Source organism: Halyomorpha halys, unplaced genomic scaffold (genome assembly GCF_000696795.3).
Source record: "Halyomorpha halys isolate HHAL.00 unplaced genomic scaffold, Hhal_1.1 Scaffold216.1, whole genome shotgun sequence".
NCBI lineage: Eukaryota > Metazoa > Arthropoda > Insecta > Hemiptera > Pentatomidae > Halyomorpha > Halyomorpha halys.
In genome coordinates, this window is record NW_027114440.1 from 1175613 (window position 1) to 1202673 (window position 27061).

The window sequence follows — 27061 nt, forward strand, 5'->3', positions numbered from 1 at the left end:
GGTATATTTTCTAGTAGACGCGACAGCCGTTCTTTATACTTGACTTATTAGGTTGTGTTTTGCTGGTGAAGAAAATATGTTAAATAAAACTATGGCATATGATACGCTGCGTATCATAACGAATACTTCAGGAAGTATTCTGAAGCTATGAGATTGAAAATGAATGCTAATTAATGAAGTATGCTAATTAATGATTAATTATTAATCCGTAACTGTTGATAAAAAAATTATAATTAAAGCTTTTAATTATTACATCAGCTCGATGATAGCCATTTAGAAGATGTAAAAGAAATTAATAATGAATGTTGAGGCTAATCGGATTTAATTTATTTTAATCAATAATCTTTTTTTTAATTATTCCATTGATCATTTCATTAAGAAATATGAGAAACAGATTACAGCTAACAATAGGAGCACACACATAAATTAGTTTAATGAAAATGTATTCCTCATCAAAATTTATTTTAAGGTTTAAATAAAGAAGATGGCCTCGAGATCTTCTCCCCTAGAAATGTTCGATCAGTGGGTAGAGTTTTATCAGTGGGTAGATTCTCCACATGTTTGTATCATGTCACTATGTCATCCACAGCAAATTTACTTGTTGTATATATGTGTATGCAGTTGTAAATAACAATAAATAAATTATTTAAAAAAAAGGTTTAGATGCCAATGTAATACCGTATAGTTTTTCCTATAGATTACTAACCTATTTCAGAATAAGTGGAAAGGTCGAGACTTATTTCATGGATCCGTTGAGCACACCGATGTCGAAATATGATGTCTATTGTATCGTACTAAATGTATTGAGTAATAATTACATTTATCTGAAAAAATTAGTATAATTTCTATTTTAATATTACTTTTTAGGTAGCACACATTGTAACCAAGTAAAGATGGTAGTAGAAAAAATTATTAAATCATGGTTATCCTTTAATAAACATTTTTATCAATTGATTTCAATCCAAAACAATTTCTATCAATGGTGTAATAATGAATAAGTACTATTAATATTTTGTGTAATAAAGGAAGTAATTATATTACAAGTGTTAATATAAACATAATGTACGCTGTGATCGTAAATAATAAGAATATAATTTTTTTTTTTTCGGCTAAGACCCCCATTGGAGTCCTATACTGCCTAACCATGGTTGGGGGTCAAAGTTCTTCATTTTGTGGGACCGCCACTCAATGAAAAAAGTCAACGTCCCAGGCCGGATTCGAACCGGCACCACCAATAGACATCAAATAGGTAAGACTGTGTCTTAACCATTGAGCTATGGGTGGCCCAAGAATATAATTACATTGTTTATAAAATATAACAACATTGTTTATAACATATAATATCATTCCAATGGTTAATATCCAATATATTACGATATTATTTATTTTCTACGATCACTTTATTGAGAGCTCGTAAATTCATCTGAACTTATATTATAATCTTTTGATTTTTTTTGAACAGCTTTTATTGGAATAATACGTTCTGCCACACTCGAGGGCAATAGGTAGTAGGGATATAAGTACAAAATCATGCCATATACACACACTAACTAAAAAAAAAAAAAGTATATAAATAGTAATAATTAAGTATAAACTAAAATCAATAAAGATAAAATTAAATATTTAAATGAATGCATAATATCACATTAAATAATAAAAATTAAATTAAATTAAAATTGTAAAAATAAAGGTCAGACACAATTGAGAATAATGTTGAATAAATAATAAGAAAGTATTTATTCCTAATGAATTATTATTACTTGAAAAATGAATAATTCTTATTATATTTCTTTTTGATTTAATAATAAAATCACTACTATATCTTCAACCAAAGAAAATCAATTTGATTATTGGTATGAAATGAATTTAGAAGTCACCACATTCCTCACAATAATACAATTACGTTTATTGATAAAAATAAGGATAATATTTCGATCAATAAACTGATAAAAAAAATAAAAATGTAATAAAAAGATTTACAATAAGGTATGAGAACATAACAATTTAGGTGTTTGTTACACTATGCGGCAGTTTGTTGGACTTGAGCGACTACTTCCTCAAGTGTGGAGGTGGAGACAGGTGTACTCTGCCTAAAGTACTACAGGTGTGAAGAATTAAAGGGAGTTTCTGTAGTGTTTTATCCGCTAAAGGTGGCCCCTCAGAAATAGGTTAGAAGAGAAGAAAGCTCTTGGCTAGCGGTGAGAACCCTATAAAATAAACATGTGATGACCACAACCAGGAAAAAGGAATCGACCCAACAAATGTAAAAAATGCCGAAGATAACATGTGGAGAGAGGAAGTAGGATAACGCACTAATGCATGGAAAGGAAGAGAGGAAATGGGTATTTAGGCCCGGAAAATATTTTAATAAAAAAAAATTACAGCGGACCTGGTAAAGTCTTGGTTAAGGAAATCTGACTTGAATATAAAAAAAGAAGAAAGTTGAAATACCATAAATCTAAAATAATCCGAAATTACATTACCAACACAAATGTATACATTTTTTATTTCTTTTAATATTTAAATTTTTCTCTTTTCGTATGTATTCGTTTTCCCTTTTTTTTCTTTCCTACATTTTCTTCCTTTATGATGTAAAATATAATAAAACTCTAAATATATCGTAGAAAACTTTTAATAGTGTGAATTAAATATTTCAATAATTAAATTTAATAAAGCAAGAAAAGATGAGCGACTTAGCTCAATTGGTAAGGCACTATGCCTTAAACTCCATAAACCAAGATTCAAACAGCGCTGAGGCACTTAATTATTTATTCTATTACTGTTGCCGAGGTTCAACCCTGTGAGGTCAGAAGCCTTACAGAGCCCACTCAGTCACATTTGATTACCCTTAATCTAAAAATCATGAACAAATCACCTCCTTGTACAACCGCTGTTCAAGAAACAGTACTTCCTTACAACTTACTGAAACCCTGACACTTCATGAATCGTAGCGGTTCATATTTAATTTTTTTTATTTTCACAGCAATAAAAAAATAATACAATTTAGATGTGTTATACAAATAATAATGTGATTCAAATACAATATCAGTGGCTTTTTTTTTTTTTTTCATACCCTCCTGTAGGAGGTATGCTATATGTATAGCTGGGTGTGAAGGATACCTTGGATTGCCTTTTGGCACATAATCAGTGGCAAATATTGTTTTGTTTTTTATCTTGAGACTGAGATTTGTTTTTACCGGGAACAAAAAAAAAAAAGAAGATACATTTCAGAGACATTCGCAGTAATATGGAGAAAATTGACCCTCAGGAAAAAATAACTGATTGTGTCTACCAAGAAAATTATATCATCTGCAATTAACCTATAATTAACTATAATTATATCATTTTAAAACATTCTACTTATTTAAAATATAATTTTAGGGTTCGAAAGAAATTATTACAAGTAAAGAAACATTATTTTTATTTATTTTTCTTCTTATATTTTAACAAAAAAAATCTACTACTGATGAATGTTTTAATTTTTCAAAATGACATCACTATTAATTTTATCATGCACTCCTATTATACTACTAATATTATATATAGAGGAAAAAAGTCGTGAACAGTTGTGATGAGCAGCTGTGTAAGTTAAATAATATTTAACGGAAATGGAAGTGGAAGATAATAATTATATGAAAAGTAATAAATAACGATGTAAGCGTTGGGAGATTGTGAGCCAGGATTAAATCGCAGATAGCTGCCAAGGATTCTTACACAAAAATACACCAAAGAATAAAAAATATTTAGTGACCCAGATATATTCCCATCTTGTATTTTTCAGCAACGGTCACTCCAATACGGCCTTGGCTCGAAGTATGAAACTAAACTGTTTAAAAAAAAGGAACCATTTAATGGTTTGTCAGTAATTATTTATTAACAATTTATGGAAGAAAGCAAGATTTACTAGAGTACTTATACAACGCGTCAAAACGTTCTAGAGAGGTAAACAAAAAATACGTTCCATAATTATATTCACTCGGTTAGGGATAAATTATGCAAAAATTAAATATCCAACAATTAAAATGAAAATTAAATAGTCTAACATAATATTTTTGGGTCGCTAAATGGCTAAGTGGTAGTATTGTTAATGATACCTATTCTTTATAAATGCATCAATATTTTTTATCGGATCAACACAATGTATTTTATGTAATCTGATTGTTATCCAATTTATTACAAAATTATTTTTTTTTATTTTTACCAATTTGTCAAAGTTATATTTTGTTTTATACTTGCTTCATAGTTCGATTTTAATTAATAAAATAAGTAAATAAATGATTCTTCACACAAACAGTCTTAATATTAATCCAACTGAAAATAATATTATTATTTGCCTGAATAAAACGATACCTAATTATTGCTTACGACTTTTTACTTTTTTACATCAATGGTGGAATAGTGAATGCCAATGCCAATATTAAAAAAAAATAAGATGAAGATACTATTCTATTCTAAAAAAAAAAAAAAAAAAAAAAAAAAAAAAAAAAAAAAAAGAGTTTTAAAAAATTTTTTTTTTTTTTTTTTTTTTTTTCATACCATCCTATAATGATGTTATTGAATATCTGGTACATACATATAGGAGGTATGCTATATGTATATCTGGGTGATGATACCTTGGATTGCCTTTTGGGGATGTTGGCTGCCACTTGAAAAATGGTTGAAACCCTCCTCTCCTTTAAATAAAATTTTATTTAATCTAAATTGTTTAAAACGGGAAGAGGAGACTTTAAGATAGTTAAATCGAGCAATATTTAAAAAGCGCCTGAAAATGGAAAACGGCATGAAACCCTCCACTCCTACCCTCCGTGGTAGTCTTACTTACCTGAATTTTCACACAGACAATCATAAGCAGTAGGTTGGTCAATTTATGACATGTCACAATCTCACAAGAGGAGATCGTGTGTTATCCTTTCCGGTCGGATCCACCTCACTAAGACCCCCAGGGAGCGACGGTTCTAAATCACTTTTGAAATATTTGCTTAAAACGGAAAGAGGAGGCTTTAAGATAGTTTAATCGACCAATATTTAAAAACCGCCTGAAATAAATATTGTTCTTAAAATCAATATTTATCAAAATTGAGAGCACTATAATATCCAAATGTACTACATGTTTTACAGAATACACTTTGCATTCCAAAAATCAGATTTAATATTTTTAAAAAATTGTCGTTCATTAATGTCACATATTTTTCTAACGACTTGATTAATTTAAAATATACGCTGCTCAATTAACCCAGAATACAATACAAAATAAATATGCACTTTCATTTATAAACGAGTTAAATTTTTCAATAAATTTACTGTTTTGGAGTTATTAGTAAAAAAAAATTCTATAATTTAGAGGTTTTTGGGTGCGCTTTATAAAGCACAAGCAGAAAATTAGTTCAAACTCATTTTACATGCAATTGTAGGGATCAAAACCACCTCCAATACTTAATTGTCCTACAATCCGTTTTTGGTTTATGTTCCCTGACCTATTTCCTTCAATATGATGGTTTTGTCGGAATTTCTCTATAATGATACATTGATTTTATGAATTTTTTATTTAAGTAGTTTGAAAATGTACTATTGGTTTCGTATACGAGCCCTGAACCCTGAAGTGACTATAGGGTAATAAGAAAGAAACTCACATAAGAAAAAATAGTAGTAAATTATTAATTAAGTTAAGGTTAAAATTATTAATTAAGTTAATTATTAGGCAAAAAATAAAAAAAGAATTCAAGCTCCTATTTTGGTATAAAAAAAACAAAATAAATGAAATCACTATTACAAAAAAAAAAAGAATGTCAAAGAAACAGAATTTTCCTAATAGGAAAAATATTAACAAAAAATTTCAAAAGAAATAAAACAGGTTTAAGAAAAATTACACTTAGTAAAACTATACAATGTAATTACGGTTGGTGCATACATGGGTTGGGCTCCGTCGCGTAGACCGTAGATAATGTATATGAGAAGAAGATGGTTGGGGGTGGGGTCAGCCTACGTTTCGGCCAGAGTTTCTAGCTTTCATTATAGCTAAGAACAAAGAGTTGTTATCTTGCTTTTTGTTCTTAGCCCTGATGAAAGATTAATGATTAGTCAATACAAAAAAAATCAATAAAAACAGAAAATTTAAACAGAATGATACAAGTAAATAATTATACAGAATGAAAATTAATTTAAAGTAAAGTGACGAAAGAAGTGGAAAATAAAACTTTTAATTAAATATGTAAGTAGAATAACATATAATCAAGGGAATACTATTTTTTAAAGTTATCTTAATGCAAAGAAACAAAAAAATATGAATACATTAATTTAATAATAATTAAAAAAATTAAAGTTATCAAAAGAAAAAAAAAATAAATAAAAGAAAATATTTGTAACTAATGAAAAGAAATAATATTTTTACTAACATAAAAATTTATTTACAAGCGTTTGAAAACAAATTATTCCATTTTTTTTTAAATTTAATTTTAAAAATTCAAAGAAATTATCGCTTTGAAGGTTAATAGATTTTACGAAATTTTAGAAGTATCACAGCTTAAGCGTTGTAATGTTATTTACTACTTTCCTTATCTTATTACAAATTAGTAAAAAAGTAATAACAGAATCATGTAATAATGGAAGTTTATTTAATAGGAAATATGGAAAAAATATTTTATTTTTCCATGTTGAAATATGGTTATACATTTCCGAAATTCTCTGAAGAGTAATGGATCTAGAGGCCAAAACTGGAGACATTAAGGACACCCCAGAGCCTGAAATTCCAGCGGAGCCCGGAGGGCACCGAGACGGCTAAAAAGGTTCCAGTTTCTTACCCCGTGACGAGGTAGCTGTTTTCATTCAAACTAATTAATAACTTCTAAAGTGAATTAATTTTTCAACGGTAATTATGTAAAAGAGTTATACCCCTTTCTTTTTTTTTTACTAACTCTTCCTTCTCCAACGTTTAGAAAGCCGAGAGAATCTTTGTTCCCGTCTGGCGAGCTAAGTTTATAGTTAAACAATAAAATCCGCCCCTCTTTTGTTATTCATTTTCATCAGAGTATTTATACAGTAGGGATTTAGCTCTAGCACAAAGCGATTTAGATAATTACCATTTAATACCATCCACCTCTTTATTGTTCAATAATAAACCCGACTCAATAACTTTTCCCGCTCTTGTAATTATGGTTATTCAGCTATTGTACGGCATTTCTCAGAAAATTGAAAAATCAGATACCCTTTTCGTTATATTTGGAGCTACTTTCAAGTATTTGCTTGAAACAAGAAATATAAATAAACTACTGCCAGCTATCTGCTTTGAAACAGGATAAATACTGTGAAGTGGGAACAAACCTATCGTTTCAAAGCAAAACATTTTTGTTCCCTCTTTTGTATTATGTATGTGCGGAATGTTGAACGGTTCATGTGCACTATAAATACTTACACGTCCGGGCTTATCTCATTCGCTGGATGTAAAAATTAAATTTGTGCTCAAACCATAAGAAAAAATTAACAAACTGAAATTTTTATTCACAAATGGTTATATTTATATTCTTAACGTATCAAGAGGATGGAAAAATATTTAGGGGATACAATCAGGAAAAATTTATATCACAGTTTATAGAAGAAATGATAATAAATATAATTCAATTAGGAACAGGAACATAGGAACATAAATATACAACAATTTTAAATGCAAATGAAATCTAAATATAGGAAATAAAAAATACTATTGAATTCTGGTGCAACTCATATTACCACGCTGTAAAAGAATACTGTACATCTTCGATTTCATGTGAAACTTTATTGTCTTGGTGGGCTCAAAAATATATTTACCAGATGATTGTAAAATGACGACATACGTGTGTATTTTTCACCATGACCGCCTTACCTGGAACCACCATATGAGCATCAAACCTATTCAATGCTATATCCTATCCAAAATAGAAAATCCAAAACCAGAAACAGCTATTCTTATTTTTAAAACAATTCTCAGGTCACTGCTTATTTATTGCTGTAAAGTCTGGGGATCGGCATCCTTTACAAAAAAGAAATAATTACAATCTGTTCAAAATAAAGTCGTAAAAATTGCTGTGGATGCAACTTGCTTTGTAAGAAACTGCCAATTACATCGGGAATTACAAATAGAGACAATAGAGGATTACATCAAAAAAGGTTCAGGAAGTTCACTCCTAGTTTAAAGGAGCTGTTACCTACAACTTGGGAAACCCAACCACAACCCGAAGACTGAAGTCAGGAGCAGCAAGACATCCTGTTATAAATTCTATATTTATCAGTTCTGTTATTGTCACTCTAAAATTTTATTTTATATTAATTTTTTTTATCTTCATCTTTTTCTTAAATTCACTTTATTTTTCCCATTAGAAGTCAATTCTTTATTTTGTAAAATCTATAAATGTTATTGTTTCTGTTATTAACTTTATTTTCTATTAAGAATTATTATTTTAGTCTATTTATTTTATCTTATTTTTTTTTAATTTATTATATTGTTTAAAGTAAGGAGTGTCTTTTGTATGAGACTATACTCCTTATAATTAATTGTTAAAAAAAAAAAAAAATTGTTACTCTTACATTAACCATGTTAGGCCTATCTGGTATATAATATAAATAAATAAATAATAACAATACTTTTATTTACAAAATCTGCCACGGAAAGGAAAATCGGTCGTTATAGCCCGAGTGCTAATTTAGCTTTTACTCTGGTAAAAAAGAAAGTGCACTCTGTCCAGAACGATTTCGACCCAATAGCTGTTTATGACAAGATTGGTCAACTTGTTTTCAGTGCAACAACGATGTAAGTGTTTTTTTTTTGTTATTTTACTCCCAAAAATATTTATTCCAGTTGACACTATTTAATTATTAATTATGACAATGCCCTTGTTTGCTCTCGGAAATTTAAATCACCATTCTATAGCCCATAAATACCTCGAGGTCACCTTCAGAACGAAGGAGATGCAGTCCACAGCGTCATCGAAATATGTAAAGAAATAGAAATCAGAACCAATTTACGTTTCTGACCAAAAGAACGTATCAGAAATGACAAAAAGAATGATGAGCATTAAAAAGTTAAAGATATTTTATAAAGAATTTTTTGACTGTAAGTCACTTTATGGCAAGATTGCCTTTATTTTTATGAAGGATAAAGAAGGAAACTTGTTTTGAGGTGTCAGGAATAAAGCTAATTAGGTTTATATTTTTTTTAGGGAGTTTTTTTTTACAGTACAAAAATAGTTATAAGGAAGTAGAAGGGGAAGAGGTCAAGTGCAGAAGAAATCCTTTCTTTGACAGCTGCTTACAGTAGGAAGATTTCCCTTCCAGAAAACAAGTTAAAAGACTTTATTAGGCTGATGAACAAGGAAATCTCTTTTATGACAGTCTTAAATAATTTTGGTATCTAGATTTTCTATATTTTTAATAAAGAAAACACTTATTTTATTAAATCGTTTTATACTTTTCACACTATTTCGTTCAAATAAACTTTTTCATAACGTTTTCTACACATTTTTACTAGTTTTCCTTACTCCTACTACAACAAAAATGTAAAATTTTTGATATAATTTCTGAAAAACAATGGGATATTTATATAGTACTGGTAACTGCGAGGTTTTTATTTATTATTTATGATCTGAAATGTCTTCAAAGTTGGAATAGTAACCCCGACGACTTTCAGAGCCATTTTATTAAAACGAACTGAAATTGCTTTTCTTTTGCTTGTCCTGTAAAATATCATTTTATATTATCATCATTATTCTTCCGTAGTGGCAAAATAAAGTTATTAGTGCTCTGAGAAAACTTTAACCCTACCTTTGTGATAGTGGTGAATAAGTAGGATGTTACTAACGATGTTTCGGAAAATCCTTTGAAAAGACAAATAAAGTAAATCCTTTACATCATCGATTAATTGTGGTCAACTTAAGGTTTATCAACGTGAATGGACCAAACTTTTTTGTCGAGCTGAAAATTTGATGCTGAACAAATAATTTCACAGCATGAACCCGTAAAACCCATTTTTTAAGAAATTATTATCCAATTTTCATCTTCCTTCCTCACCTTTCGGTGATATAGAATTTTTGATTGACTACATAGTTTATTCATCTCTTCCTGTTTTCGACCATAGCATCTGGTCGCGAATTTATATCCTGTTATTCAGCTATTCGGGTTTACTAAATAGATTTGGAATCGGCCCACCAATGCTTTCCACCTGTTGATGAAATGTATTAAATTTGGTAGTTTTCTTTGGTTTATATATTTACACAACCCGTAATCAGGATCAGATTTTTCGCAAGGCGTAACTGCACGGAGAAGACCAATTTTTTCGGAGTAATTTCTTTCAGGATAATCACCAATCGTCGATTTCATTTATTGATGGTATCCTGTGATATTCCCTTCAATGGATTTCGCAATCCTAATCCTAATATTCAACAATATACAGTCCTAAAGTCCTCTCCTACCATCTTGTATATCCTTAAATTTGTTACCATCTTCTTACTGAAAACTGTCGAGAAGTATACCTTCTGCTAAGACCTACTCTAGTGCATGAGAGCATTTCTCAAGTACGATATGACTCCTTGTACGAAATTTGTGATCTTGAAAATAGGTAAATAGGTTCGAAACGATCCGGTGTAACAATAAGTTAAAATGAGGTTAAAAAGGTGCTATTAACCTGAAAATTAAACTATGAATAAGATATAATGATGTTAATATGTCTTTTCTAAAAAGCATTTTGAAGTTTTCCAAACATCCCATCTGACACCAATAATAAAATAAAATTAATTAATTAAAAAATAACGAGTATGTTGAAGAAAATATTTCAAATTACATAAAAGGTCCCAATAATGATTACCATTGTTATTAATTTACCACGATAACTCTATCACCCTTACCAATCTCATCTAATATCAGGTCGTATCAGTTCTAGTTAAAACTTTTTGTATGACTGTCAACATTAATTTTTCCTATCGAATACTGCTTTTTCTGTCATTTACTTTATTTGTTATAATAGTATTCGCTAGAGTTCAAATGTGAGACGTTCTGTTTTTAGTTAGCAATCTATGATCTTATTTTGTCCTTCATGATCTTATTTTGCCCTGATGCCCCGATTGGCGAAACGTTGACATGTCAGGTATTTGCTCGTACTCGAAATACGTTAATCTTTGTTTTGCATCTTAACAGTAATTAATTTTACGTTATAGGAAATTAACGTATTTTTATAAGAAAAACAATAGTTAAAAATTGTTTTTATTATAAAAATAAATTATTCTTCCCGGACCATATGACAATGGGATAGCCCACAAATAATCTTCGGCTGTAGCTTGCGGCCATAACTTGTTGCATCTTATTGACCCTAAAAGAGAAGCAACGATACCACTAATCCATAGGCAGCGAGGCGGATCCCGCCCTGGCAAATGAGCCGGCAGTTCCATATTTATAGAGACTCAGGTTAGCCAGTTAGTTTTAATAGATTCCTAAAGTATATCCCCCTCCGGGCCCGTCCATTATTCATGGCTGGGTGTGGCCCCGTGTATAAATTAACTGAGGATTAGCGCTGACTAATTGGACTCCTCCAGTGCGCAGCCGCTTCGCAAAAAGGCGACCTCATCTGTGATTAGTGTCTCTGTGTGCCCTAAGCCTTCTCTAATCCGGCCACTCGTCGTAGGTGAGGGTTTCGTCCGGGCGGGGGGAGAGAGTGTGGGATCTGCAACACCCTGAGGGTCTCTGTGGGCGGCTTTGAAGATATCCTTAATCCTCCAAATCGTGTGGTATACTCGGAACTTTTGTCGGGTAAATTCTAATTTAAAAACTCCAGTTCTCTCAGTTTTCACTAGTTTTTATTTATTTAGAAAAATAATAATTTGATAGTGGGCATATGATTGGATGGAGGAACAAAATATGTTCAGTTCAGAAATCATAGGATTCATTCATTTATGATTAGATCAGGATGAAATCACAAAAATCTAGTTTATGCACATTATTTTTTATGATTTACTAATGCATTGACTATATCTAGTTCTAAATAATGTCCGGCGAGAGGAAAGTGTACTTCACAGACTCCACAAAGACTCAAGATCTTCGTGAATATGTCATCACTTCCGTGGTTACCTGGTTAGGAGATACATTCCCAGATAGATGAATATCGCCGATCTTATTCCTATACAATTCAAGAAGCAGAGATAAGGAGTTTCCTAAGCCATTTAAACCCATATCGTCCAAATTATGATCCTGATCAAGGAGTACCTCATTTTAACTAGCTTGTATCTAGTTCAGGAAAAAGATAAAAAGACAGTTGATACTTAACTTATTGTGTGTATTGACATAACCAAGAATATAGTTCATATGCTGTTCGTAGGTTTACCTTTTGCGATCGGCAGCTTCCGCTGGCTACTTGTGCTCCAGTAACCCCCTAAGTACGAAGTACCAAAGTAATTTAATCCAACCTCTTACACAGGCGTGGTAAGAGGTGATATAGTAGTTTCTAAGATACAGAAGCTTCCACAAATGGAGGATACCCTCAGGGAACTGTCATTGGTCCATTCCTAATGATACATCTTTTTTACAGGTTCCTAAGAATGCTCGAAAAAAAAATTGGTTATTTGCCTTTGCCGATGTCGACGTAGTACCCGCTGTATTGTCCTCAAACATTGTGATAAATAAGATGTAGAAGGGTGCGACCAAATGAAAAGATATGATGTGAAAAAATTAGTTCAGAATGGCTGTTGCAAAGAACAAAGAAATCTACAAGACTTATAAATCAATAAGTCTTATAAAGTAGATTAAATAAATTCTATAAATTTCAATGTTTAAGGAATTATTATAAATCCTGCTGAGGTGTCTCCCAGTGGCACACACATCAAGATATGCCCCACGAGGTTCTCCCGATCCTTGAGTCGATCCATGGTTGACATTAAAAGAAAAACTGTGATAGCCAAAGTCGAACTCGGGTCCCTGTATACTCACTAAACTACCCCACTCTCCTTCTTTACTAAAGTAAAGTAGAAAATTTTCCGGTCTTCTTTTTCTTTACGCCTATGGAAAACGAAAATTGGAGAATAACTATTCGATATAAACTTCAAAACTTCAAGTTAAGTTACTACTATTAGTGTTAGCCAATGTAACTTAAAATCTACAACTACCAATTCAGGTGATAATTGTGCTTATAGCTAATCTATATTAAATTATCTGTCAACCCAATTAAAACTCCATACACCTTAGTAAAATGCTATAATTTACAATAATATCTATATGGCATGAATGTTTTGCTAAAATATATCTCAATAATGGGATATCCCTGAGAACACTTTTTATGATTCGACTACCTCCTGGTCATGGCAATTTTCAAGTGGAATTATGAATCCCTGTACGGAAAAAAATAATTAGTTCGAATAAGTGTTTTTTGTGATTTAAAGGCCTAAAACAGCATCTAATACTCAAAAAATCCGCCCAAGACAGACTCATTAAAAAATTTGGTAAAAAAGATAATCTCATTATGATGGAAAAAAAGAAAGAAATTTCTTGAATAGTTTCTATGCATTCGTAACTTCAATTAAAATTATTATAGGCAATCAGTGTTGAGTAAAACAATGTAAAATTTAAGATTCAATAGGGTACATAAAATTAATTGTTTGAAATAGACACTAAATTAATATATAACCTCCATAAAGGTTGATGAGGTCATAAAATGACTAGCAGTAATTAGAAAATAGCTCCATAACTAAATGATTACACTAGTTCGTAAGTCATCACGAAAGGTTATTGGCTAGTGTTCACGTGGTCACCTATTGAATAAATAAATAAAATAAATGATTGAATTAATAAATAAATAAAAAAGTTATCACCCATGGTTACATAAATATATTCCAATATATGAATGTTCGTTATTTTCAGTTTCCTTCTTATTTTCATTGATAAAGTAAATTTCAAACGATTTTAAACATGGCCTCAGATTCATAACAATATTTCTTATTAAATTATCTGACCTAAAAAAAAATCAATTTTTTGTATAATTATTCATATTCATTTTTTTCACATATATATTTTTTATAATATAGTCTGCTTAGCAAAATAAAATAAAATAGAGATAGAATTTCAACTTTTAGTGTAATAATTAATCATTAACTAGAGAAGTTCAAACAGTTTTTCTTTTGAATTTTAAGTTGCCTGTCTCCTCAGAATCGAATCCAATTAAAACTCAAGGATGATGTCGTCTTTGTTCCTTTGATATTTCCTGTTCCTTATCTTTAAATTCTAAGACAAAAAATTCAGTATTAAAAATATCAACCAAAAATAAAGAAATGCAAAGTTGTTAAAATATAAAAAAAAAAAAAAAAAATAATTTGTTAAATTTCATAAACTTTCTAATACGTCAATAGATAGTAAGAGATAAGATGATTTATCCACAATGTCATATTCATAACAAGTAACTGTCAATGAACCCGTTAGAAAACTCCCGTGATTTTTTACGCTAGATCTGGCAGTGTCTTAAATTAGCACATAATATAAAGTTATGGTTCTGAATTGATATTATTTGTTGAAAGGCGATGAAATTGGGATTGACCTTCAGGTTTAACTCAGTTTGTTGGCAGTTACATCGCAACCGATTTTACTACGCGTGTTCAGATCCTCTTACAAGATAATTTCCTCTCAAAAACTTCTTCACTGAAATAAAAACAGTTGTAAGGTCAGCGCAGGTGGTTGTGAGTTCTGCAAAAACTGAAGCTAGTCTGTTACCCAAGTCTGGTTCGGGCCGAATCATTTATCAGAGCCCTTTCTTATCCTTCCTGCTGGTTCTGTCGGCTTACTGTACCACCGAGGAACTTCTGCCGATTCCATGGAGGATGATCCCAGGATCAGCGACCACCGATCTGTCCACACTATTCTATAGGATCATTTGTTCACTGTGGACAGAATAATTTTTACCACTTATTGTCTTACTAACGTGGGTAATAAAAAAAAAAAAACCCTTCCTAATTGCTTCAGGACAATAAAAAATCTATACCTCTACAACCCATGAATGGTCAGAGGTTCAGTACTTTGTAAGGAAATACTGTTTTTTTAACAGAATTTGTACAAAAGAGGTTGTGATTTGTTCGAGGTCACCAGCAAACACCTGATGTTTTCCTAATTAAGGTTACCCACTTCATTGAAGTTGGGTAGACCCGGTAGGCCTTACGAACCCACAGTGTTGACTCCCAGCTACAGTAGCGGAATAAATAATTGTCTTTCATAGTCAGAAACTAACCTGCGCCTAGGAGCTAGTAGTACAGCGCCTTACACACTGTGCTACCCAGCTCTAGAGTTACCGCAAATTTAACATCTCTCTTATTATCATTTTAAGGAAATATTATTTTAATTAATTATAATAATTTTCCTCTACTTCTGCTGAAAAATTACTTAATTTATTTTATTTCGAATTATGGTGGTATTTTTAAATTATCGCATCGTTAAGTATATTGTAATAACTGTATTGATAATAATAAATATATTATAACCATATTCCTTTAATTATATTGAATTAAATTCAGAATTTATATATAAGAAGATGGTCAAGGTTGCGGTCAAAAGTGAAACAAAAAAGATTACAAATATTTATTTTCCGACGTTTCGCCCCACTTTGCAGGACTTCATCAGGGCTAAAAAGATACAATGATAACAATAAAAAAAAAAAGATAAGATACAATGATAAGAATAAGTAACAAAGGCAAGAGTAAAAATTTCTTTATAAAAATACATAAAATATAAAGCTAAAAAAGTACAGGAGATGCACATAAAACAAAAACAATACAGGAAAAAAATATAGAGATAAAATAAACGTCATGAAAGAATAATAAAAATAAAAATAAACAAATAAATAATAATAATGATATAAAATGAGCAAAGAGCAAGTCAGAACAACAGACCTGTTCAAAGGAATCGGTTGAACAGAATGAAACAATGAAGCGGAAGCGTGGAGGAGTGGGGAGAAGGTAGGCAGCAAGCTGTTTAACAGTTTTATTTCGATTTTAAATACGTATGTATACGCGATGTATCATTGTTTCTTTCTGTTCAACCGATTCCTTTGAACAGGTATGTTGTTCTGACTTGCTCTTTGCTCATTTTATATCATTATTATTATTTATTTATTTATTTTTATTATTCTTTCATGACGTTTATTTTATCTCTATATTTTTTCCCCGTATTGTTTTTGTTTTATGTGCATCTCCTGTACTTTTTTAGCTTTATATTTTACGTATTATTATAAAGAAGTTTTTACTCTTGCCTTTGTTACTTATTCTTATCTTGTATCTTATCTTTGTATTTTTATTCTTATCATTGTATCATTTTGTATCTTTTCAGCCCTGATGAAGTCCTGCAAAGTGGGGCGAAACGTCGGAAAATAAATAGTTGTAAACTTTTTTTGTTTCACTTGTGACCTCAACCCTGACCATCTTCTTATATATCAATTTTTACGGTCAACTATATATACATATAAATTCAAAATTGTTTCCATCTTGCAATAGGCCAGCCATATGTAAATTTTCACTTCATTTCTTTTATGTCATTGGTGAGCATTCTTTTATTCCACCATTAATATACACAATACATCTTATATACTTTTAAAATTTACATATTTTTTGTATAATCTTCCTTTGCAGAATTAAAGGAAAGTATTAAGCTGAGGTACTAATATTCATCAATTCGTATTTCAATATTTTGCTTTTAATTTATATCACCACCTCTATCTCCTTCTTGACATTTTTTTTCTTATCCCAACACAATTAAATAAAACTACTTCATTCCAGATCTCTAGTCTCAGTAGGTGCCATTTTTCTACAGACCCTAGCATTCGATCTTTTTCTTATGAAGCTATTTTATACACTCCTTGGATACGTCACACTAGCCATGAATTGATGGTATCTATTAAAATAATTGTATCATCAACACATATTTCTTTTGCCTTTTAATAATATAGAATGATTAAAAAACAAATGAAAGATATGAATTAAAAAACTTTTGGGTTCGTCAAAGTTGGTTTTAGTTGTCATTTGACTGGCCTACTTGCCGTTCCAGCGGGAAGTTACAACTAAATCCTCTTATTTCAAGGAAGTCCAAAAAGCTTAAGACTTTTTAAAAAAGATTACTACAACAACAATTATCTCAATTGTATAGTCTGGGTGACTCTAGATTCTTCAAACTTTGTAGGGTATTTAAATACTTTGTTTTAATTGAAAATCATAAAACCTCGGTTACTCAAGTTTTAACTAATCAATTTAATGTTCGGATCTATGTTCATTTTGTTTATTCTTTTGTTTGTGTATATTTTAAGAGTTTTTTTTTATTTATTTATTTATTTTATTTTAGTATGTGTGAGATCATTCATCACTATTACCTATTGCCCACGACTGTGTGGCAGATTGTAATATCTATCAATAAATAAATCTATCAATATAAAAAAAAAAAAATAAATAAAAAAAAAATAAAAGATCGGGTCTAGAGATATTTATAAAACTAACTAGTTTCATAGCCGTCAGCACAGCCTTTACCAATATATATATGTACCTATTTCCTCTGAATCACTAATCTAAGCTTCCCAGATTCGTTTGGTGAGTTAAGAGCAGTGATTTTCTAAATTCCGTATTGGCCTCTTCTTACCCAACCTGGCATAATCTCACCTCAATTTGCGGTAAATTAGAATCAGGAGTCTAATCAATTTCTGAATTACCATACTTGTAATTCAAGCCTCATAAATTACCTTTTACTAAATGTTTACAGAATCTATTTATATTATACAGAATATTAAATATCCTCGGTTCTTTTAGAATCATTACAATAAAAATAATTTGTGATTGATACATTAATATATGAATAATTTATATTTATTATTCTATGCTATCTTTCTATTTTGTTGTTATCGAGATTTTAAAATATTTATTCTTATACCATTACTACTGCCATATATATATTTTTTTCTTATACACTCTCCATCTTTATTCATATCTTATTGATTTTCCAATATTCTCAATTTTTTTTTACTTTAATAAAGGCCGAAAGTTCCGCACACATTAAACATTACTTATTGCGTATTTTATTATTGATTTTATCATTTCATAAGTTTTATCTACAGGTTATAATATCTACATTATTACAGATAATTTATATCTGAACAAACTTAGTTCTCTCAATCGCATTGGAAATATATATGCGATATGCAAATATATACAGGTCTTTTTTCTGAAAGGTTGGACGCACACAAAAATCTAAATCCTTCCACCCAAGTTATAGTAAGTGTTTTGGGCTCTAGATAACACTTTACTCTAATAAAAACTTTTTATCTTCAAGTATGTGCTTCTAAATAAATAAACATTAATTTCCATTGACAGTGTAATAAAATAAGACTTAGAAGGGTTCGACAAAAAGGTAAGATACTGATGTGAAAAAAATTAGATTAGAATGGCTGTTGAGAAGATCCAAGAATTCTACAAGACTTATAAATCAATAAGTCTTACAGATTAGATTATATAAATTCTATAGATTTCAGCGTTGAAGGAATTATTATAGATGTTGCTGAGGTGTCTCCCAGTAGCACTCACATTAAGATATGCGTTCTCCCGATCCATGACATTAAAAGAAAACATAGCCAAATTCGAACTCGGGCTCATGTAATACCCACTGAGCTATGTCACTCTCCTTCTTTATTAATGTAAAGTTGAATACTTTCCGCTCTTCTGTTTCTTTACACGTATTTAAAAAAAAATTGGAAGATAACTGTTCGATAGAAACTTCACAACTTCAAGTTAAGTTACTGCTATTAGTGATGACCAATGTTACTATCTTCAGCTATCACTTTAGTTGATAACTGTGCTTATAGCTAATCTATATTAAATTGTCTGTCAACCCAATTTTCTGATAGGATTACAAGTTGGGCTCACACAAACATTTGATTCCTTCCACTCAATGTATAATACGTTTTTGGGAGCTTTTAAGGTTAACAAACTTCACTCTAGTAAAACCTTTCCATCTTCATGTATATACTTCTAAATAAACAAAAATTAATGTAATTGTCAGAAAATATTTTTTGTTAGTCAATCTAATCCTTTTTGAACAATTTATTTATACTTGAAAAAAATGAATACGATTAGATAAAGAATAAATACTTATATGAGTATTAAAAAGAAATAGAATAAAAAAAAGAAGAAAAAAAATTATATTGACTTAAAATTAATTTATTTAATTTAAATAACTAAATTATAATGTTTATTATTCATGAAAAAAATGTTCCATTTAGATGAGTTCATAATAATTACACAGTTGTAAATTGCATGAGAAGATTAATTGACGATCTCTTAAAAAAAATGGGAAAGCGGTTGATTGTCTATGGTCCAGCTATTTAACAAATAGGCTGTTCTTAGTTGTCCTTTCGAAAATTTTAAAGCGAAAAATTTATCAGTAGAAAAAAGTTCCTGAAGTCCTTCGAAAACCACAGTTACTACTAACGTGCAATGTAGGAGTGGGAGTAAGAAGGATAGAAGCTTGGTAACAACAGTTCTTTCAAAATAAATGAAATGTTCCAAACAAATGACTATTTTTTTTTTTTTTGTTCCCCAGTTCGCCACTAGTGTCTTTTTAGGTTCGGCTTTACGTTAAAACGGCTATACAAGCATAGTTTAGATAATGTTTTGTTTTGTTTACTAGTGACAACCGCCCTTAAGCGCACTTACTCGGCCTCCACTGGCTCATTACCAGTGACGCGGTGAGAGGCCCGCACTGGATTAGGGAAGAGCCCTAATGCATGGGAGATAGAGTGGGCTCGGGGATCCTTAGGTTCAGATTGTAAATATTGTATATATAATAAATAACTTTTTATAACTTAGTTTGATTATATTTATTTCATTTATTTATTTTTCTTCTTATAAACATATAGAGATTTTGTATTTACTTTCTTTTTTTGTATGAAAGTGTAAAATTACCACAATTATCCAAATTTGTGGCCCAGATTGTAATATTATCAATAAATAAACGTTTTTAATTTTAAAAAGTAATAACCACCATTATGTTGGGCTTTTTTTTATTTTTTATTTAGTTCTTCTTTGTCAATTGTGAAAGTGCAGATATTCGAACTCCTAGCCAACCGTTTTTGTTTCTTCTTTCGTATTATTTCCCATTAATTTCATCATTAGGTAACTATTTAAAATAGCAGAAATCATTTTGAGTATTAATTCAAATGATGGCTGAAAATAATAGTTTATTTAAAATAATGTTAGCTAATAATTATTTTCTTAGAATAGTTAAATGATTTTTGAAATAACCAATTATAGAAATAATATATTTAGAAATGGGAGAATTTCCGATTTGATTCATGAAATGTTTCGTTGTCTTCATTTCGGTTATTTTTATTAAATATTAAATAATAACGGAGCGAAAAATAATAACATGGTATCCTCTCACTTATTTCTTTCGTTCTTTTAATGAACTTTTTTGTCAACTAACAGTTTAGTAATGTTAGTTATAGGAACTAACAGTTAAAAACAGAATAGTCGAACTGAATCAAAAAATCCCTATTAACTTTAAAGAATACATATTTATCGATTAAATTTGGATTTACAATAATAAACTTAAAAAATTAATTTTATATTCATTCTACTTAATTTATAATGAATAATAAAAATTAAAACAGTGTCTTTAGCAGTAAGATTTTTTATATTTATTTATTTTATTCTTTTAAAAAATTATATTCAAGTATATAATAATAATAATAATAAAATAAGATGATACAGAATCTAATAAAAATAAAGATCCAATATTATCTATTACTAAGCAGCACAAACATTGCTAATTTTAATTGTAATATAATAAATTAATTATGTAGAATTAAGGAAAAATACAGGGAGATATGGTCATTTAGTGAATCAAAATTAATTAATTGGAAATTATAGAAGTAAGAAAGTACACAGTTAAATATTTCTATTTTATTATTTGGATTTTCTCTTTAGGAAGTCTGGTGAGTCAGTTCATAAAAAAGTTTTTGAGGTTAATAATTACCAGTTGAATGGAATTTGTATTAAATTATCATAACATGGTACAACGTTTCGTCCCATATTCATGTACTTGAAGCCTATAGCAATAATAAAACTATCATAACAACCATCTTCATCCTTATTTATTTTAATAATATTTTTTTTTGTGGTTGATTTGTTTATTAGTTCTTCTGGTAAGTGATTGAACAGATATGATACGATATAGTTTAAGGTACGTTTACCAAATTTATTGTTATTTGTTCCATAAATTTGTTTTCTAACATTTTTTAGATATATTATTTCTTTTCTAAATAAATTATTATCCATACATTCTAAGATAATTCTATAAAAAAAATTTTTTAAATATTTATTTATTGCTATTTACAACTGTACATTATAATACATTTAGTAAATCTGATCTAAGTTAAATTGGAGTGTTACAGCCGTGTAGAGAAACTACCCATTGGTAGCACTTTAATGACATTTTACATTAGCTGGTCTCGTGGCCATCTTCTTTTCAGGCGCCTCGGAGGATTGTCAAGATTAGAATCTATAAAAATAAAATAGTTTAGGTGCTAATGATTTTTAGATTTTCTGTTTTATTATTGCGGTGCGTTATTCTTAATGTTTGTAGATTAATTTATAGAATAACAGAAGTAAGTAGATTAATAATATAAGTAACAAAATCCGTCCTTCTAGCAATATTTTGAGCATAAAAATGCTTTTTACCTCATTAACCAGAGTATATAAATGCTTGAATAGTGTATAACTATTTCATTATTATTGCGATCTAGAAAGATACAGTTGGCCATAAATTGACTTATACAACAATTAAGTCCGGATTCTGCACAGGACTATTATCGTTCGGATATTGCTATAAAAAATAATTACGAGGTTAGTTAGAGCTTGCTAAAAACACTATTTCCAAGATGGGCAAAGAGGCAGGGATGGCTAAGTCAACATGCCGCGCTGAATTAAATGTCAACACCTGCCCGCTCCCGACTCCCTCAGGTAAATTCACTTCTCAACGGCAAATATTAATCACTTAGTCCAACCTTCGCCCTTGGATTTACTGACCTAACTCTACAAATACAGTCCAAATTTTTGCATCTAACATTATACTAATGCTTACATTTAAATCTATTAAGAGTATATATTTTTTATTAAAATATATAATTGAGTATGAATTCGAAAATTGACAACTATGAATCAAGGAGCGGAGATGAAAAGGTGGATAAACTCAAATTTGAAAATGGTTTAGAAAACCAAATATTGCTTGCTTCAGGGGTTTACTCCTTTTAAAACTTACTAAACTCAATCTAGTTTTACGTCCAAAGCTTCAGAAGGCAGTAAATCCGTAAATTAATACCTAAAATATTTTCAAACTTTGATTCTTCTCCTTTTGGACCGCTATGCCTCAGTCAACATTCGCAAATGTTCATTGTTTACAAAATCAGGACAAAAATAGTAACCGAACTTAAGTGAAAAACATGTAGCTAACGTAAGTTATTTTCAATAAAAATAATACCTAATAATGTTTTTTTTTTCTTCAATCTTCTACCTTTTGTCCAGAAAATTAAAATTTTACATTTTCTAACCCAATGTTATTGAATATTATTTACAATTATACAATTCTTATCTGAATTTTGAAACCACTGATACTTAAATGATTTCAGTTCCTTTCATTTATCACAACCAAAACCGTCATAATTTTATGCACTTCTTGTACAGCGTCATTTTCTACTTTAAGATGCCTTTTCATACATATGTATATTATATCCCGTCTTTTTTTTTTATTTATTTATTTTTTTTTTGTATCGGCCACTAAGAACCACGTAAATATCAATGGTCAGGCTTCTTTGTGAGTCTTGATTTTCTTTCTTCCCATCCCAGTTTCATGAACCTCGACTCTCTTTCTTTTCTTTCTTCGGACAACTTCGAAGATCTTTACCCATTTTTTTCCTCTTCCAATATTGGTGAGATTTCACAATTTTTTCTTATACGTGTCTATCTAGACAGTCGGTATCTGAAATTTTAATTCCTCTCTCATTTGCCTCGTGTATCCTCCCATGTTTTTGTAGCTAAAATTTTTTTTAAAGATCTTATTCAATCTTTCCTCCTTCATCCTCTTCATGTCCCCGTAGAACATCAGGCTTCTGATTCTCATCTCGGTTTCTAGATGTTTGATGTTTCTGTAGCTCTCTTCGTTAGATCTTAGCCTGTAACCTTCTTGTGTTTTCCTGGGCCCATAGATTTTTCTTAAGATCTTCTACTCTATTTTTAGAAGCTTTTCCAAGTTTGGTAAGCATGTGGTCTCCACCCCGTATAAAATCACAGGCCTTATTATAACGTTGTAATGCCTCAACTTTGCATTGAGGAGGGGTTCTTCTTATTGTAAATTTTAGCTATTTGAAAACTTAAATTTTCTAATTTGGTGGTTTTCTCGCGGATACTCTTTTTCTCAGAACCGTTGGGACAAATTATTTCTCCCAAGTACTTAAATTTTCTGGTCACTTTTATTTTAATGCCCTCCTTTATTGTTAATGAAATAATAATTAATTTATCTCTAAATCAGTTACAAATAATTAACTTAATTAATCCAATTGATAAAGTGTATTTCATGAATCTGAATTTGATGATTATTTCAATTATTAAGCGTTTTTAAATATTTACGAACTCGGACAATTGCAATTGTATTATTAATATTAACTATTAATTTAATACTGATAAGTTATGTAGCTTGTTATATAGCTATTCTTGATCTGCTGTAGTTCCTGGTAACTCCAGGTCTTGAGAGGAATGACTTCTGTTTCTCAGGATGGGTAGATTATGACTAAACCATGGTAAAATGGGCCCTAATCATTATTCGATATGTGAAGGGTTTTTATCTTGTTTCCTATTGGCTGATTTTTTAAAAAGAATCTGCCCTCAATTTTAGTTACTGTAGCTCCTCCTTATTTAAGGAATTAATTTTATCTAACTTTAGTTAGATTTTGATCGTTATATCTCGGACAGTGTTAATTTTTTTAAAATGTTTAATCTTCGAAGTACAAGGTTCTCTGCTATTCTCTAATTTCTTAATACTTCTTTAAAATTCTGAAGTAGCATTTGGTCACTAGTTTCTTACCCTACACACAAATTTCTTAATTTTACAATAATAGTTCAAACTAGTTTCTGATTTTATAGATAATCATTTACTATTATTATATATTTTTATTATTTGTGACAAAGACATTGATCATTGTAAGTTGAGCCTTAGCATAATTATACCTATATATTGTGATTTTTATCATCATCTAACACATTCCCTCCAGCTGGAATGGCCGACCCCTGATACATGTTAGAAACCCCCCCCCCTCCCCTCCCTTAAGAAAGACACGGGGGAGGGATGTTATCTACAGGTTACCATCCTATTCTAACTGTGGTGGGGATCAAGTTTTCATTTTGTAGAACCACTACAAAAATCAATGTCGACCCCCCAGGCCGGATTCTAACCAACCCCGTTGCAGTCACGAGCCAGTCAACGTTGACGCTTTAACTCACTCGTCTATGGACGGCCGTGTTTATTCTTGTACTTAATATATCAGATGCAAGACTTGAATAAATTTTTAATTTGGCTTAAATGCTTGTATAATTTGTATTTTCTTTACTTATACAGCCCTCTTATCAGCTCTCCCGACCAAATCATAGTACTTGTACTCCATTGTTCTTAAACATAATGAAGCCGATCGAGGTGCCGTTCCATCACCTCTGTGACTATTACGAACGAAGATATTCTATTTATTGTACACCTATTTAGAGAATTAGTTTTCAATGGATTGAGTATCATATAAAAATAAAGATATTATTTTTTATCGAACAGCTCTCGCATGTTGGTAAAAGCCAACTAGACTTAAAGCCGTAAAGGATATAAACACAACGTCACTAATGATGCTGCAAATTTATGGTAGGCTTTCGGTGCAGTTATGAGGAGCATCCCTCATCCCGGGTCATTAGGCCATAATCCTAGGCGAGCCGCGAGTCTATAGTAGCGGTGAGCCTTCTGGATCTGCTGCAACCCCGAGTACATACTGGATGAAAAGAAGTTGGTTGTAAATCTTTCTTATATTTGCATTGTCATAGGAAACGAAAATTCGTGTGAGCTTTAGGACACTTTTAACTTTTAGGTTCAATAACTACTTATTAATATAAAATTAATTATTTAACTTAAAATAAAAATAATTACTTTACGATAGTACTGGAGAATATCTTGTGAGTCTCATTAACATATATCGTTATAATAAAATAAATGTTTATTTATTATAGCATTATACTTAATTTTCTAACATTATTACAACCAATAAGAACTAATAATAATAATTAATTTATAATTAATAATTTAAAGGAAACGTTTTCCCCATTGCCTGTCCAAAAATTTACAATTGAGATCTCTACTATTATTTTATGTGATTATTAACATTTTACTGTTATTTATTATCTCTATTACTTCCAAATTAGTATTTATTCCTTATATCCATTTTATTGGTCATAGCTTAATGTATGGATTGTGAACCCTGAAATATTATTGATTTGGGAACTTGCCTGATGAACCCTATCGAACTAGTAAGTTGTAATTTTATAATAGATGTTAAAATGTAAGACGTATTTTTTTCTTATCCTTGATACATTTGTTGATATATTAATTAAACATTTTTAGAGGAAACTCTTCATAACATATTTTGGCATCGGATTTATAGAGAAATAATACGATAAAGTTCTTGTAAAAAAGCTAGGGCTCAGTCAGCACATATGAGAGGTATGCAGATGGTAACGCTGTATTCACTCCCGGCACTCCACTATGGGTTCTGTATCTTCAAGCCGTGATAACTTTAGTGCAGTGGTTACCAATGTGGTGCCGTGACCAGGTTGTCACTTATCTGGCAGTCTTTTATTAAAAAAAAAGTTTTTTTTTTATCTTATCATACTTTCTCGGCCTCATTTGTAATATTCGAAACTAAATGATTTAATGTTTTCTGATAATGTAAATTAAGGATGGATATATTATATATACACCATATATTAAATGCATTGTTTACTGTTACAGTTGAGCAAGGACGTTGGTTACGTCCTCTACTCGGCACTGGGCTCCTTCTACATCCCCAGCTGCATTATGGTCTTCGTCTACATCAGGATCTACTACGCAGCAAAGGCGAGGGCCAGAAGGGGGATCAGGAAGGCAGTAACCAGGCCGCGGCCCGATGAGAGGGTCACTTCCTTCAGCGGGCGGAAGGAGCCACGGACACCCGTGGAGCCCAACAGCCCTGTGGCCTCAGTGATCATCGAGAAGCCCGTGATCCCGGTGGTCACATGCGACTTCGCTTCTGACATCAGCACCTCAGACAACGTGGACCAACCGGACACGGGGAAGGACTGCCTCAAGGTGCAGGCTTCCCTCAGTCCCAACGTCACCTTCAAGGGCAGCACTCTCTCCGTCAACGGTGACCTGGCCGCCGTGAACAGGACGAGAGCTCCTTCGGTCGGGATCGATGCCGACATGGTCTCCGAGTTCGACCCTTCTTCCTCCGATTCAGGGGTGGTGTCGAGGTGCGCTGTCGTCAAGCCGCTCAAGCTGCGCCTCTGCAAACCAATCTTTGGCCGCAAATCGTCCAAGGCCAAGCGGGACATCATCGACATGGGTAGGATATCTAGCGCCGGATCGCAGGACATCCCCCAGGATAATTCTAGGGTAAGATTCATAATATGAGCAAAATATGGTTTAAAGTACCATTAACATAAAAAAATTGACATGAAAATGAACTTTAGAGAATTATTGTCTAATTATTAGTTTGAAGATCTTATTTCAAAAGGAGATAGATAGTTAATCATATTAAATTTAAAAAAACAACATTTTTTAACCATCCAAGGGTTCTAAAAACCTAGGAATCAGCCTAGACGCTATTATTTTAATTTTTAATTCCAATCATTCCGCATTCTTAACACTTACCCAGTTCAGTTATAACATTCCATTTTAGATTATAACATATTAGTTCATCTTGTGTTTATGATATACAATACTTACTTATATAAGTTTCATTTCATGTATATATAAA

At 30.8% G+C, this 27061-nt stretch overlaps 1 protein-coding gene across 1 annotated transcript in view; it reads left to right on the top strand.

Annotated features, from left to right (window-relative positions):
- Octalpha2R (alpha2-adrenergic-like octopamine receptor) overlaps window positions 1-27061 on the top strand; it is a 617568-nt gene that overhangs the window by 587713 nt on the left and 2794 nt on the right. Inside the window, exon 3 of the mRNA XM_067051627.1 lies at window positions 26056-26697. Coding sequence (XP_066907728.1) covers window positions 26056-26697 — 642 coding nt within the window. The remainder of the gene's footprint in view (window positions 1-26055; window positions 26698-27061) is intronic.